General features: G+C 52.6%; 1 protein-coding gene and 1 long non-coding RNA gene across 2 annotated transcripts; one reads left to right on the top strand and one right to left on the bottom strand.

The window, feature by feature from the left end:
• Positions 1 to 1,687: 1,687 nt before the first annotated feature.
• On the bottom strand, positions 1,688 to 11,191 carry p4hb (prolyl 4-hydroxylase, beta polypeptide). Its single transcript, XM_066704163.1, has 11 exons — positions 10,843 to 11,191; positions 8,377 to 8,583; positions 7,365 to 7,498; positions 7,136 to 7,273; positions 5,216 to 5,320; positions 4,975 to 5,100; positions 4,635 to 4,835; positions 4,407 to 4,527; positions 3,720 to 3,901; positions 3,519 to 3,617; positions 1,688 to 2,907 (listed from the first exon to the last, which is right to left on the bottom strand). The coding sequence occupies exons 1-11, from the start codon at positions 10,985 to 10,987 to the stop codon at positions 2,815 to 2,817; spliced, it is 1,551 nt and encodes a 516-aa protein (XP_066560260.1). The 5' UTR covers positions 10,988 to 11,191; the 3' UTR covers positions 1,688 to 2,814.
• LOC136749679 (uncharacterized) lies at positions 11,191 to 12,917 on the top strand. The gene is made up of 2 exons (XR_010816776.1): positions 11,191 to 11,373; positions 12,288 to 12,917. It is a non-coding gene; the product is annotated as an uncharacterized LOC136749679 (long non-coding RNA).
• Positions 12,918 to 15,432: the final 2,515 nt, after the last annotated feature.

The following is a 15,432-nucleotide window of genomic DNA, read 5'->3' on the forward strand; positions in this document are numbered from 1 at the left end:
TGGTGCCGAAACTGTGATCTGGTAAAAGAGCTGCTGCCTATTTCTACGCTTATTATGGAAGTGTTTGAGAAGACAAAGGACATTATATTGAATAAAGCCAATACTGTGGAGACTGCAAAAGCCAGGGAAGCCTGACAAACAATGGCTTTAGTTTGTTTTTTTACTGCATCAATGTCAATGACCCCAAACCACAGTGGTGTTCAATGTAATTTATCCCAGACATATGCAGATATTACATAGAGCTCTGTGCTGGCCAACAGGATACCGTATAGAAAGTTGCACTGCTCAAAAAAATTAAGAGAACACTTAAATCACACATCGGATCTCAAACAAAATATATCTGACAGTTTGGTCAGAAACATGCACACCAGTAGCCGCTGGAGGTCATTCTGTAGGGCTCTGGCAGTGCTCCTCCTGTTGCTCCTCGCACAAAGGAGCAGATACCAGTCCTGCTGCTGTGTTGATGCCCTTCTACGGCCCTGTCCAGCTCTCCTCGTGTAACGGCCCGTCTCTTGGTATCTCCTCCATGCTCTCGAGACTGTACTGGGAGACACAGCAAACCTTCTTGCAACGGCACGTATGGATGTGCCATCCTGGAGGAGCTGGACTACCTGTGCAACCTGAATGGGCTGCAGGTACCACCTCATGCTACCAGTAGTGAGAAGGACACTATCAAAACCCAAAACTAGAGAAGAATCAGTCAGGAAGTATAAGGAGAGCAATTGTATGTGGCCACCACCTGCAAAACCATTCCCTTTCTGGGGGTTGTCTTGTCATTGCCTCTCCAGTGCACCTGTTGTCACTTTCATTTGCACCAAAACAGGTGACATTGATTCACAATCACTTAGGCTTCCTAACTGGACAGATTGATATTCCTGAAGTTTAATTGACTTGGCTGTTATACTCCGATTATGTGTTCCCTTCATTTTTTTTGAGCAGTGTATTTCAACATCTATATTATTTCATATTATACATTACAGTTCCTTAAATATGAGAAAGGTGGAGAAGGAAAATTAATGGTTGGATAAAAAGCTGGCTGCAAGTGTGAATTTGGACATTCTCTCTACACAAACATCAAGGTTTCAAGCATATAGTGTTATCCTATCAGATTTATTTCTATTCACAGGCTGATCCCTGATGCCTTTGCCACCATAAACTTATTTTTGAAAGGAAAATAGCCCCTGACAATGTTTTAAACATCTCTGAAAAATAATACCCTATTCCCACAACACTTATGGTCAACTCAAAAGGGGATATAATTCAACTGAATAGAACTACAATCAAAATAGTGCATCTACACAGTACTTACAAATACATTTCAAATCACATAGCACACTGCAGATTCAAATTCTCTACATCGCCCACTGTGTAGAGGAACGTACCATCATTCCAGTTAACCTGCCAGAGAGCAGGTTTAAGATGCCGGACATGCTGCCTGATAACATAGCTGGCTGAACTTTGAGGTCATTTTCAAGATGAAAAAAATCCAGAGTTTATGCCAAGTTATCCCAAAATTTAGCAATTGGACTATAGCAGACCCAACTAGAGCTGGCCATTCAAGCATCAGTTTCAAAACCCAACTCACACCACAGACCTATTTCCAGGAGGCCAAGAGTCTGTAAAACGGCACAGGAAGTCACGAGTCTCTGCCACACCAAATAGGAAATGAAGACGCTTCAGACAGTGCTGGTTTTAAATCTTTTATTTGGCCACCAGTTGTTTCCACTCAGATTTAGTGTGATGGAATGATTTAGTCTAAGATTCAAAACCCTTTACCTCCCCCCTTCCCTCTCTCCTCCTTCCTCCAGTCTTCCATTACATTCACACACCCACCCACCCCCCGCCCCCACACACGCACACACAAGCACAGCCCCCCACCGTCACGCAAAACAGGGGTACACCCAAGCCCCAGTCCCCCAGGGAGGTAGGAGGAGTGTGTCGATCAGGGGAAGCATCCTCGGAGTTACAATAATCGTCTGTCGGTAACCAAGGAGTTCGGCCTGACACCGTGCCGCTGGGCAGGGGGGGAGAGGGGCTGCGGGACACGGTGGACAGACTCGGCCGGAGGAGCACAACTTAAAATCTGAACACTGCAGGGAAGGGGTTAACTGAAGTCAATACAAAATAAAAAACTGTAGCCCAAGTTTAAATCTATATTTATATATAAAAAAAAAAATATATATATATAAATCAGCAGGCAGGCTGTCGAGATAACTGGGAAGGGGGTTGGGGTTTGCCAAGTTTTTGTACAGATACAGTATGGCTCCCCACCCCAGAACAGAACTGTCCATCCAAAACAGTGATGGAAACGAGGCTGGGTTTCAAACGACAACCGCTGGCCTTGGAGACGGGGGGCCAGCCTGCTGTGGCGAGTGAAGGGGTCAGCCCCCCCGAGCTGGTCCCACAGGTGGACCCCTTTAGAAGTGAGCTTTAACTGGAAAAAGGGCAATGTGTTAAAAGGGAAATATTCTGCCGGAACAGGAACAGGGCAGTACATCTCCCTCCCCCGCATTGAATTGGAGCCAGTAAAGGAAAGAAAAGTCCCCGCCCAGGCGCAATGGGGTTAAAATGTACACTTGCACCCAAGACGGTCCTACAAGGGTTGAGGGGAGAGGTGACGCGGGGTTAAATAAAAGTGATAATCGCAGTCTTTTCCGACTCCGTGTTCGGCAGTCGTTGGTTTGGTTCAGTGCCGGTGGGGGTGGGGTGAGGGGGGGCTGGCTGGTCCAGTCCTGTGGCGCGGGCGGTTTTGAGCAGGTCGGGTTCTGAAAAGGTTAGTGTTGGCGTGACAAGGGCTCAGCGGCGGCACGGGGCCTAGAACTCGTCGTGGCCGGCGTGCTCCCCATCAGAGTCAGAGTCCTCGCCCTCGTCCTCCGTCAGGTCTCCCTCCTCGACGTCCTCCAGGTCCTGAGACGGAGAGAGGGAGAACATGAGAAACGCATGCCCTCTTGCCCCACAGCATCATGGGATACCCCAGTACTTATTGGCAAATTTGCCCCAGGACAGCCACTTCCACGAACTCCACTGGGCCCAAGCCAGCCAGACTAAACCGGTTATACCTCACCTCGATCTACGGGTTCAGTCATGAGGCAACCCGATCTCCGCACTGTGGAAACCCACAAACAAACCCTAACACAGGCTGGGAGCCTCCCCCCTGTTAAGTGATTCATGAGGGGTCAGGCTAGGGGTCACGTGTGTTGGCTGGTTGCCAAGGGCGATGCAGCACACACACTGGCCTCTCGGCCCCCCCAACCCCGAGGCTCCGCATGAGGCCTTGCACTCACAGACATGCCAGAAGAGTTTCTGCACAGACAGCAGCTCCACACAGCCCCCACCATCCGGGGTGTAAATCGGGAGGGGCACAGAGCAACAGGGCTGGGGCAGCAGCTGATCAGGGAGGAAGTCCAGAAACGGGGCTGGGGGGGGGTCTCAGCATTTATGCCCTAGGCACTACAATTTGAAGTAGTAAACTCCCACACCGCCCTCCCTCCTGCCCCCAAGTCTTGTGCTCCACTCACATCGTCCTCATCACCGGCTGGCGCCCCTCCATCCTTGCCACCACTCTCCAGGAACTTCGAGAAGCCCTCCAGCGTCCTCTCACCGTTATAATCGATCACCTTAGAGAGAAGGCGACCAGTAAGACTGAAGCACGCACAGAGACGCACAGAGACGCACAGAGACGCACAGAGACGCACAGAGACGCACAGAGACGCACTCACCTTGCGCTCGTCTCCCGCGGGGAAGAACTTGAGCGTGGGGAAGCTGTGCACCTTGACGGCCTCGATCTCGTTGGCCGTGGAGTCCATCTTGGCCACAATGATGCTGTCGCTGTCCTTGTACTTCTCACCCAGCTTGTCCCAGATGGGGGCCAGCTGCTTGCAGTGTCCACACCAGGGGGCATCTGGGGGGAGAGGGGAGAGGTTACCATGGTGTCAGATTGGCACAGAAGCCAGGGCAGGAGAGGGTCCATGCAGCACCGACAGTTGACAGACAGACAGCAGTCCTTCACCCCTGGGCACTGAAGCAGTAAATCAGGGTTATGGGGAGAGAACACCATGGTAAAAGGGGTAAAACTAGCCACACGCAAGGGGGCCGGTCTACAGAGAAGACTGTCCCAGAACAACATGGTGCCCCCTCATCTAAAGCCAGAGTAAACCACCCCGTCACTGACCTGAACCCCCCCCACCCCCCTACTGCACGAGAGAGTCGGGTTTCAGCAGGAAAGGCAGGCTGCCTCATCGGCCAGCAACGCGGGACAGCCTTCGACAGGGTTTACAGTTCGCACCATAAAACAGGAGCCTGGCGACCTCCCGGCAGAAGACTAACGCGGCGCTCGGCCAACCCCAAAATACACGTGCAAGTCTCACTTCCTCAGCTGAACAGCAAGGGGGGGACGGGACACTTACAGAACTCCACGAAGACGTTCTTTTTGGGATCGAAGACTACCTCCTCGAAGTTCTTCCCAACCAGAACATGCACCGGGTTCTTGTCCCAGTCCTCGGGGATGTCCTGGCTCATGAGGTGAGGCTGCGGAGAGACGGATAGAGGGGAATCAGTACACAGCGCCCAGCCAGCAGCCCGGCCCCACGACAGAGACCGCCAGTCGGCTCCTCCGCACCCTCGCGCGCACACACCTTCAGCTTGCCATCCAGGAAGCGCGTGCAGAAGGCGGCGATGTTCTCAGACGTAATCTCATTGATGTCAGGCTTGTACTTGGTCATCTCATCCTCCAGAGTGATGAGCCGCACAGCAGGGCACTCCTCCTTCTTCAGCCCGAAGAACTCCAGGATGCGCTGGTTGTCGTCCAGCTCGCTGTCGATGAAGATGAAGAGGATCTGTGGTGCAAGCGCGGGGGGGGGGGGGGAAAGGAAGATGGAGAGGGGTCAGCAGGGGCTAGAGTCCAAATCAACACAGATCTCTGAACTGACTGGGCTGTCCTCCAATGAGACGCCTCCCAGGGGGACCAGGCCTCACCTTGCCCTTGAAGTCCTCTGCCGCCTTCTTGAAATTGTCCATCTTTACTTTGAAGTCTGAGGCGGCTTTGGGGACGAACAGCAGGATGTGGGACTTTATCTCCCCTCCGAAGATTTTCGGGGCAGTCTGAGGGTGGGGGAGACAGAGGAGAGATTAACCATCGAGACAGCCAACAGCTCAGCTGGAAGGTGGCGGAGGAGAGAGAGCTGGTGGCCGTAGCAGTCAGGGTTGTCAGGGTTACCTGCTCTGTGAACTCGATGACCAGGGGCAGCTGGTTGGCCTTGACGAAGGACACGAGGCCGTCCTTGCTGACCTCTCCCTCGAAGGCATTGCGTCCCTCGTCAAACTGCAGGAACAGAAGACGGGGCAGGTTAGTGCAGCTCACCAGACAGCCAGCACAATACACAATACACACTTTTACACATCAGGTACAACACAGTGCAGGACTCCATTGAGGGGCAATCCAAGCAAAGGCGAATGATATTGTACCACAGAGGCCTTGGTCAGGAATCAGGAACAGACTAAGCCTGGTGTGAAGCTGGACAGGGACTGCCCCCCTACAGGGAGGGAAGGGAAACCAAACCCAAAGCAGCCCTACAGTCTGTTTCAGCACAGTCGTCAGACTGGCTCAGCCGCTTCAGCAACCTGCACAGGAAGTGACTTAGCCGCCTATGCAGAGCACACAAGGGACCGGAAAGGCACAGCACTGAAACGGGTGCAGCAGCCAGATTTACTCCCCAGGCAGTCACTGTGCTGCAGAGCCCAAACAGAGGCTCTCAGTCAACCGAACTAATGCGCTTAATTTACTTTGGTTGTTTTGCACGTGTACCTTTGAGAACGCTAGTGCCTCAACACATTGGATACAAGTCTCCAGCCGGTCAGTTACAATTCAAAAGCTCCAGTCAGGCAGATCAGAGCGATCAGGTTTAAATTACACCTGAGCTCTGCCAGATCAGAAGCCAGCAGGACGGACAGACAGCGCAGGGAAGCACTGACCTTAGAGAACCCAGAGGCATACAAACAGGCCAATCAGATGGGGGGAGGGAGCCTGGAGATTAGACTCTGCTCATTCACACCCAGAGACACTGCCAGGGACAGCATAAAGCATGACGAAAGACCCCTGCGGACCCCGAGTTGAGTAACAGCAGGGGGGCTGAAGAGAAACCACCAGAACAGGGTACATGCTTTCAGGATTACTTCAGGGGCCCGGCTACATAACGAGCGAAACGCTGACATCCCCCCCCCGCCCCCTCCCCAAATGGCAGGAGTGAGGGTTGAGGGTATTCCCAGAATGCACTGCACAGGGGTTGGCGTGCCCAATTTAGTCACAGCAGCCAGCACAGACATCCTGCTCTGGATTTCAGAAGGACGAGGTTGAGTTACTGCGCCCCCACCACCTCCACACTCCCTCACTGAGGCAGTAAACAGCCGAGGACAAACCGACTCATCTGCTTATGGGCAGAAACGGAGCAGCAATACCGGTCCTGTCCGACGAGTCTCCGCACCCATTCAGCGGATCATTTTCACTGCGTCCCCAGGCAGGATGAGAAATCTAAGCCTGTAGGTTTACAGTGAAGTAAAGCAGCACAGCAGTCACGGGACGTTTACAGATGGGGGTCACTGCTGATACTCCCACTCAGGGGGCAGGATCTCATTCAGCCTCATTTTGGATCTCCCAAGTGCAGACACGGTTCGAGTCGATTTAAGTGTCCCAGAATGCAACACTTTGGCAGAGTGTAGTCTGTATGCGTTTGGGAATTTCTGCCAACTTGTTATTCAAGCACTAACATTATATGTAAAAAATAAAAGGTATATACATTATATACCCCTTTAAATAACCCCCACTGGCTCCCCCAGCCACCCAAGTCATCTTACTGACCGAGTCACACTAGACCCTGATAAAAGCTGAAGAGTGCAGTGCTGATTTCAGGCCAGCGAGGGCCGACAGGACACCGATGATCCAGATCCAGTGACGGACTCCCCGACCGCCTCTTGGCAGGACAGACATCTCCCCCCACTGGAGACACTGGACCACTGAGTCACAGCTCTGTAAAGACTCCCTCACAGGACTTTTTTTTTTTCTGTAAAATAAGTGTCAATTGCTCACTGGAAAGCAATTTGGTTCCCTCTGCTGCTCAGAGGAGAGCAGAACCCGTCTCACCTTCTTAAACAGCACCACGGAGTCATGGGTGACCTCGTACTTGGAGAAGAGCTCGTCGGAGGAGGTGATGCCGAACGGGACATCGTCCACAGCCTCCGCAGCCTTCAGGAAGGTTTTGGCATCTTCCGACACCACATCCTGGGAGAGGGAGACACAGGTCACTCAATCACAACAGAACGCCTCCACCTGCCCCATCCCACGCCTCAACTAAAACCCACACCCCTCTCACCTTGAAGAAGCCGATGACGGCAACCTCATTGTCGGTGACAAGCGCCTCGGCCTGGGTGGCCTCGGTCAGGGTGGCGGCAGCAGGGCCAGTGCGCTTCTTCAACCAGGATACGATGTCATCAGCCTGACGCCCAGCTGTGGGGAGAACGGGAGGTTTAGAGGGGAGCAGGCATGGCAACCGGGGGCCAATTGTAGCGTAGAGGATGCCGTACCAGGCCCAGCAGCAAAAGCTCTAGCTGCACCAGGCGATCAGATTTGGCATCTTTTAACCGCTTGAGAACAGGCTGGATTTAGTCTCATCTCAAAGCAGATCTGGCAGTCAAAGCTCCCCAACATGCTCCAACCTGCAATCTGATGCTCTTCCAACTGACTCGAGTTGAGTCAGAAATGGTAGATTGTTTATAAACATGGTCAGCTTTCACTAGTAAAGTCCTTAGGGATTACAAAGTACAAAGTAATCGTGTTGTCAGGCATTCAGGTCCTGGTTAATAGAAATGAATGTGGAGTCTTTCCCTGCTTGTGGTCAGGATGAACCACAGCTCTTCCCACCCTTTCATTTGAGGGTGTGGGAGCTTCCCTCTGAGCTACACACACAAACACAGCAAAAAACGTGAGGATCTGCACATCACTCCAGAGGGCACAGGGGGTGGGGGCGAGGGGAGAGACGCCCCGTCACGGCTGAGGAATGCGACATCTGCTGGCCGACACTCCACAAGTTGCACGCGGACACGTCCCCTGGGGGAACCGGGCCGTGGCTCAGAAACCTGACCCAACCGTTCGTTTTTAGGCTTCCTAGAAGCCGAGACCGATTCTGTGCAGCTCAATCTCAGAAAACAGGACTGTGGTGGCTCACTAACTGTCCGACTGCATCTAGGGCTTTTAGATGTCGGACAGCTAGCTTGAGCAATTGAATCCAGCTGTGCAGACTGATTCCACCGAAGTGTCGCCCTACGGTTTAAGGCGTTCACACTCAAGATCATGCAGCGAGAAGCACACCGCCGTTGCCTCCTTACCCGAGTACTCCTTGGGCGAGCTCTTCTCTCCGCCCTTGAAGAACTTGATGGTGGGGTACCCCCGCACCCCAAACTCCTGCGCCAGCTCGGTCTCCTCCGTGGCGTCCACTTTGCCCAGGCGGATCTCGGAGCCCTCGGCCTTCAGCATGCCGGCGGCCTTGGCATACTCCGGGGCCAGGGCCTTGCAGTGCCCGCACCAGGGAGCATCTGGAGCAGAGAGAGAAAGAAACAGGATTAGGCCCCTACAGAGACACCTTAAAACACAGAGCCTACACGTGATCACCCAACATACCGCTGTGCTGCGCTGCGCAGCGCAGCGCAACACTGCCTCAGACTAGAGAACAAGCTTCCTGGTTCAACCACTTCTGCCAGCCTGCCCTGCCTCAGAGCTCCTGGCTAATGAGATGAGCTATTAATTAGCCACCCCTTTACTGCTGCACACCACGCACTGTAAACACTATGCTCCCAGGGCCCAGTGGGAGCCAGTCACACCAGGAGCCACCTGGTTCACCACAGCAGGGACCAAGACCAGCCTGCACACCACACCACTGCAGCCCATCCTGGGCAATAGGGTGTCACTGCTCTCTGCACTGAAACCAGGAAGTACATCCTTAACAGGACCGATATGTGCAAATGAGGAAGTCTACAAAATTGAGCGTCAAGCAGGTTTGTCAATATTCATTTAGGACACGCACACATTAACTGAACATGCTGGGGGAGGGGCTTGTGCAGATTAATCACACCAACACGTTAACCAGCTCCCTATCGGCACCACTCCAGCAAGACTCCCGACCGTTTCCCAATCAGTGCCAACATCAGCCAGGCCTGGCCTCAGGTGTAAAGGTCAGAGCGCGTTGGCAGCGTGGAGCCAGAGTCTACAAACCTGCCTTCATCGGGCACCCAGTCAAATTAAAAACTAGCTTTATTGGCAGGACGAGTTTACACGTATTGCCACAGCATTTACCAGAAATTTTACAACTAATCCAGAGTATCATTGCACAGCTATCCGGTCCCCTGCTGGGCGCACACTGGTCCCACAGAAGAGACCAGGTACAACCATCAGAATGTCCTTCTGTAGGAGTGAGACAGCAGCTCCGAGTTCCTGACACACAGGCTCATGTCTGTTGCGTTTAAAGAGGGAATGGGCAGATATTCAGAAGCAGTGAAGCTATAATTAAAGGTTTTATTAATCTATAGATCTGAGGGACTTTCTATAAAAAGCTCATCAGACTGAGGCATGGAGAAGTTGTACAACTCATTCCAAGGCGAGGATGGGGGAGGTTAACGCAATGGTTAACGCATCGTCAGAACTGTCCCAAGTACACGTCGACCTAACAGCGCACCCTGCCCGGACGGGCCCGCCCCCTCTCCCCCGAACTGCAAACAAGCCCTGTAAGGCGCTGATTGGCGGAGCGCAGACTGGGATCCCTCTGACTGGACGTCCCGGCTGTTCATCACCGGCTGGGAAGTTCAATTCCGTCACCGTCCAGGCGCTCCGCAGGCATTTAACCCCACAAAATGGAGGGGGTTGTGTGTGAATTGTTTGAACAAGTTGGCAAATGCATCCCTTTTTTGCAAGTTAATAAAACGATGCATTCGAGATCTGAAGCGCAAAATACATTAGCACAACCATCCCACCATAGAAATTAATCCCCGCATTTGAAAATAAACTTAATCTAGCAATAGGGGATCACAATTAGGTGCGCAGGGTCTCATTATAAAACAATGCACGGCTTTACGCTTTCCAGTACCGCGAACCGAAATCGAAAAAGTTTCAATTGCCGCACAAGCCAGTCATGCAAATGCGTCGTGTATCTACCGCACCGCAGCCCCGAAACCACCGTCCAGCGCGACCTGCGACTTGGCTGTGGTTTTGGATTTGTATATCTGGCATCCGAGGCCAATCAGCCATTTAAAACTGCTCAAACGAGCCCCTCAGGAGGGAGTTTAAACTGGAGGACAGGCGTGCAGAGGAGTCTCGCCTGAGCGCGGAGCAGCAGAGACCCCCAGACGGGCACTGTGGGGGGACACGCGTGAGCCCACCCACAACAACATGCATCCCATGCAAGAGTGGCACTGATCCCCGGGGGGCACCGCACCGCACGATCTCGACGGGACTCTTTAGTTCGCCAAGTTACCATTTGTTTTCCACTTCAGTTTGACGTGCATTACAGATGGCTACAAAAGGTGCAAGAGTGTGACGGGAACCGGGGCCTCAATGAACTGCAGAAAAAGCATCAGTCCTGTCAGTCACTCTGCGCCGGTGTCGGTGCACATCCTGAGCGTTTGACACGAAAGCGGGACTCAATCAGCAGGACGCAGGATACACAGCCCCGCTGAGCATCCCCGCACACCCCTTCAGCAGTGACCGAGCCCCGGCCACAGCGACGCACCGGAGCCTAGGCTGTCTGGACTGTCCACACAGACCGGGAGAGAGGGGGCTCTGGCGCCGGGTCGGTTACTCACAGAACTCCACCAGGATGTTGGGGTGCGCCAGCAGCGCCTCCTCGAAGTTGGTCTTCTTCAGCACCAGCACGTCCTCCTCCTCGGTGATGTCGGCCCGGCTGGCGGCGGACAGGGCGCACAATACGAGCAGCAGCTGGATCTTCATGGCTCTTTGTGGGAAGCGGGGGGAGGACACGGGAGAGCAGCTCCGTCCGGGCGGGTGTGCGTGTGTGTGTCTGAGGGGCAGCGAGACCCGGGTGTGTCGGTCGGTCTTCGTGTCTTCGCAGGGCAGCCGCTGGGTTTCGTCTCTGCCGCTACTAACGTGGCACGGAGCGTAGGAAGCAGAGAGCGAGGCCGCACTGCGCAGGCGCCTTTATCGGGCTGGATGCTGTTCGTGTTGAATTGTGACTGGATCGCAGGCCGGCGACCCGGAAGCGAAGCGCGCCGTGACCCCGGCTGCCCTGCGGTGACGCTGCTTCCGGGGCAGGGTAGCGCTGCGAGGACTACAGTGTGTGTAGTCTGTAGCACAACACTACTCATCATTACACGACTGTAAGTAAGTGCGTGGACTTCCCTTGGGCAGCAGACCAGGCAGTACAAAAATATATCATTCAGACTGAGGTGTAACACGAATTACAACAACTATATGCAATAATATGGGTTTATTAAAAGGGACGCTTTTTGTGTCTTGGGGGACAGTGTTGATCGTGATTGACACATACATGTTAGCGTATGGCAGCCTTTATCCGTCCTGGGCCTCATTTTGTCTGCCTCCTCCTTCTGGGGCTCGTGTTTGCTTATTAATTAAAGTGTTTGTGGTTTTAAAGCCAGTTAGCTTCCACTGTGTGATCAGTTCAGCTGTAGCAGGAGTACTGTACTCCGGCTGTAGTGTCGTGTTTTACAGTGTGGTGTCATCTCTGCAAGAATACCCCCACCACACACACACACACCACAGCAGGGCTCCTGTCTGTTTCTCAGAGAGCTGAGGAGCCCCCCAGACCAACCCCCGTACCCCCATCTGCCTGGACTCACTTAATTCATTAAATAAATTAGTCAGCAGATCAGTCAGTCACTTAGCAATTATTCTGCAATGTGTTCAGGGCGATTGTTCAGTTCAGGGTGTTGTCACTGTGCAGGTGTGCAAACAGTGCTCTGGGTGGATTTGTCAGTGAGTGTGTGCACAGGGGTGAGTCTCCCACACACACACACACACACACACACACACACAAAATACCACACACACAATCACACTTGAAGACACTCAGATGGGCTCAGTTTGCACAGACACATATACTCTGAGACAATGGCTGTTCAGCATGGAGAGGTCTGCGCCTGCACTGTGTTGGAGGTGGTTCAGTACTCCTTGTGTGAGTGTGTGTCTGTCTGAGTGCTGCTGTGATTTCCAGAGTTGCGGGACATGTTCTTAGTGCCAGTGTGTCCTGTCTGTGTCCATGCGTCTGACCCAGGGCTGCAGTGAGGGCAGGCTGTCCCTCTCAGCACAGAGAGAGGCTGGCAGGGAGAGCGTGGAGCGGAAGGGGCAAAGTCCAGGACTGGGTGGCCCCTGGCACGGACAGAGCTGCAACAGCCCACTGAGTCCCTCCCTCCTAGACACTGGAGCACCAGAACACAGGACACAGGACATGCCAGGACAGCCGGGGCACTGCCACTGGTCTCTGGTGAGGGGAGTTGGCATTTAACCTGGAAAAAGCTGAAGAGTGTTTGTGTCTATGTCAGCATCTGTTTGTGTCAGTGTGTGTCAGTATTCCCCGTCACCTGCCCAAACACAGCCAATCTGTCAGTATGCTCACACTGAGAGCAGACACGAGCTGTCCTGTGAGAGGGAGTGTATTTGCATAGTCAGCTGTATTTCCTTGTGTGTATGGTGTCTAGTTTCTTCCTCAGAACATATTAAAACAAAAAAAAAACTGTGAAAAGATAAGACATCCCTCCTCCACCCTCCACACAGTGGTGCTAGTGTGTGGAGAGGAGGTTTGTGTCAGTGTGTGTGTGTGTGTGTGTGTGTGCACTGGTCATGTTTGTAAATGTTTTGGCACTGGTGTAACTTAATGATGTCAATAAAGCTTTTTTATAATGAGTTTCAGCCTGTCTGTGTGTGTGTGTGTGTGTGTAACCCGTGCTCGTGTGAGGCACAGTCATGCTGTAATACTGGTGTGCCATCCTGCTATCTCCTCGCCCTGAGGGAGGCACTGTGTCCTCTCTTCCTGATGGGGCAGGCTGTGATTGGCTGGCTGCACGGGGCTCCTCCTGCCCAGCGCTATCTGTGTAAATCTCCAATACCACCACGAACACCCCCCCCCTCTCTCCTCTCACAGTCCTGTTTCTCTGTATCGCTCCTGGCACTAGTGGTTTTAAACTTATAAGACAGACAGAGAGCAGGAGTAGTGACTCCATTAGACGTATAACTGCACGCCCTTGAGGATGTGAGCTGAGCAGCACACACACACCCACAGATTCACACTCTCTTTCACACACACACACACTGTTCCAGGGCAGTGGTGTGCACAGTCAGGGGTGCGGGGGTCACAGAACGCTGCCCTCTCCCTCTCCATTAATTACCTCTTAATTGGCAGCTCATTTTTGAGGCACCAGAGTGACGGAGGGGTGACGCATGAGCCCCTGACCACCCCCACACCCCTTCCCTATTCCAGGAGACGGTCCTCATCTCCCAGGTGCAGTTACTATGGCAACACAGCCTCCCTCCTGCCCTTCCTTCTCCTCCTGGAACAGAAGCTGCCCCCCCACACGTTCTTCTCCGTCAGTGACTGAAGTGGGGGTGGAGGGACCTAATCAATCAATCAGCGGAGTCTAAACCTGGACACGGAGCTCTGACACTGAGGACGTCGTGTCTCGCACTCGTCTCCGGCTCCCAAGCTGCTGACGTTTGTTTAGTTACAGCGAGATCAGATGGAGTCTGTAATGCAGGTTTAACACAGACTGACAGCGGACCCCCCCACGCACACGCGAGCTGCTGACGCACAAGTACACAAACGCAATGACGCATCAACACAAAGGCACATACATGCACACACACACACACCGGCAGATCAACACAAAGGCTCATACACAGCACACACACACACACAAGATACTGACGCATGTGCAAATGCACACACACACATCAACACAAAGGCACATACACGAGCTGCTCATGCACACATTCAGTTATACACACACACAAACACATCAACACAAAGACAAATACACTCACACACACACAAGCCAGGTCCAGAATCCTTTTGGCCTGACCTCCATCTCGCTCTCTGTCCCACTCTCTCTTCCTCTGTGGGATTTGGGGAGGACTGGTCAGCTAGAGCAGGTCTGTCACACCTGCCTGATATGTGTGTCTGTTATCACCCAGGGAGCTATACAATATAACAACAATAATACATTCATAATATTAATAATGATGATGATGGTGATTATAACAACCAAGCTATGCAACAGGAATGAGAAGTGTTGAGTCCCTCTCCCTGCCCTGTGTATGTGCGCTGATGCTGATGTGTCACTGGCACAGGCATGTACAGCTGTGGAGTCACGTACTCGGCGAACACACGCGTGTCTTGAACATCGTCTGTTTCTACATGAGACCACGCACGTCCGCCTCCTCGGGCTCTGTACGCGCACACCGCCCCCTTGTGGCAGCTTGTGGACAGGCAACCTCTTTCACTTCAACACACTCGCACAGACCACAACATACAATGAGAGAGAGAGAGTGTGTGTGTGTGTGTGTGTAGAGAGGGGCTGGGGACACTAAAAGTAGTCTATCAACCTCATTTCACATCCTGCACATAGTCAGACACCCACGCATACACCCACACATATACTCAGCAAAAAAAGAAACGTCCCTTTTTCAGGACACTGTATTTTAAAATTCATTTTGTAAAAATCGAAATAACTTACAGATCTTTATTGTAAAGGGTTTAAACAATGTTTTCAATGCTTGTTCAATGAACCATAAACAATTAATGAACATGCACCTGTGGAACGGTTGTTAAGACACTAACAGCTTACAGACGGTAGGCAATTAAAGTCACAGTTATAAAAACTTTAGAGACCTTTCCACTGACTCTGAAAAACACCAAAAGAAAGATGCCCAGGGTCCCTGCTCATCTGCGTGAATGTGCCTTAGGCATGCTGCAAGGAGGCATGAGGACTGCAGATGTGGCCAGGGCAATAAATTGCAATGTCCGTACTGTGAGACGCCTAAGACAGCGCTACAGGGAGACAGGAAGGACAGTGGCAGACCATGTGTAACAACACCTGCACAGAATCGGTACATACGAATATCACACCTGCGGGACAGGTACAGGATGGCAACAACAACCACCCGAGTTACACCAGGAATGCACAATGCCTCCATCAGTGCTCAGACTGTGCGCAATAGGCTGAGAGAGGCTGGACTGAGGGCTTGTAGGCCTGTTGTAAGGCAGGTCCTTACCAGACATCACCAGCAACACCACCACCTATGGGCACAAACCCACCTTCTCTGGACGTGATTTCCTGCAAGACAGGAATGTCAGTGTTCTGCCATGTCCAGCAAAGAGCCCAGATCTCAATCCCATTGAGCACGTCTGGGACCTGTTGGATTGG

This window comes from Amia ocellicauda, chromosome 5 (assembly GCF_036373705.1).
Source record: "Amia ocellicauda isolate fAmiCal2 chromosome 5, fAmiCal2.hap1, whole genome shotgun sequence".
Lineage (NCBI taxonomy): Eukaryota > Metazoa > Chordata > Actinopteri > Amiiformes > Amiidae > Amia > Amia ocellicauda.

Bases quoted from the DNA above. Each gene is read 5' to 3' on its own strand.
- p4hb (XM_066704163.1), bottom strand. From the start codon at position 10,987: ATGAAGATCCAGCTGCTGCTCGTATTGTGCGCCCTGTCCGCCGCCAGC. The intron at 7,274-7,364 runs GTGAGAGGGGTG...TCCCTCTCCCAG, and splicing joins CCGTCATCGGCTTCTTCAAG to GATGTGGTGTCGGAAGATGC. The intron at 3,902-4,406 runs GTAAGTGTCCCG...CTCTCCCCCCAG, and splicing joins GAACGTCTTCGTGGAGTTCT to ATGCCCCCTGGTGTGGACAC.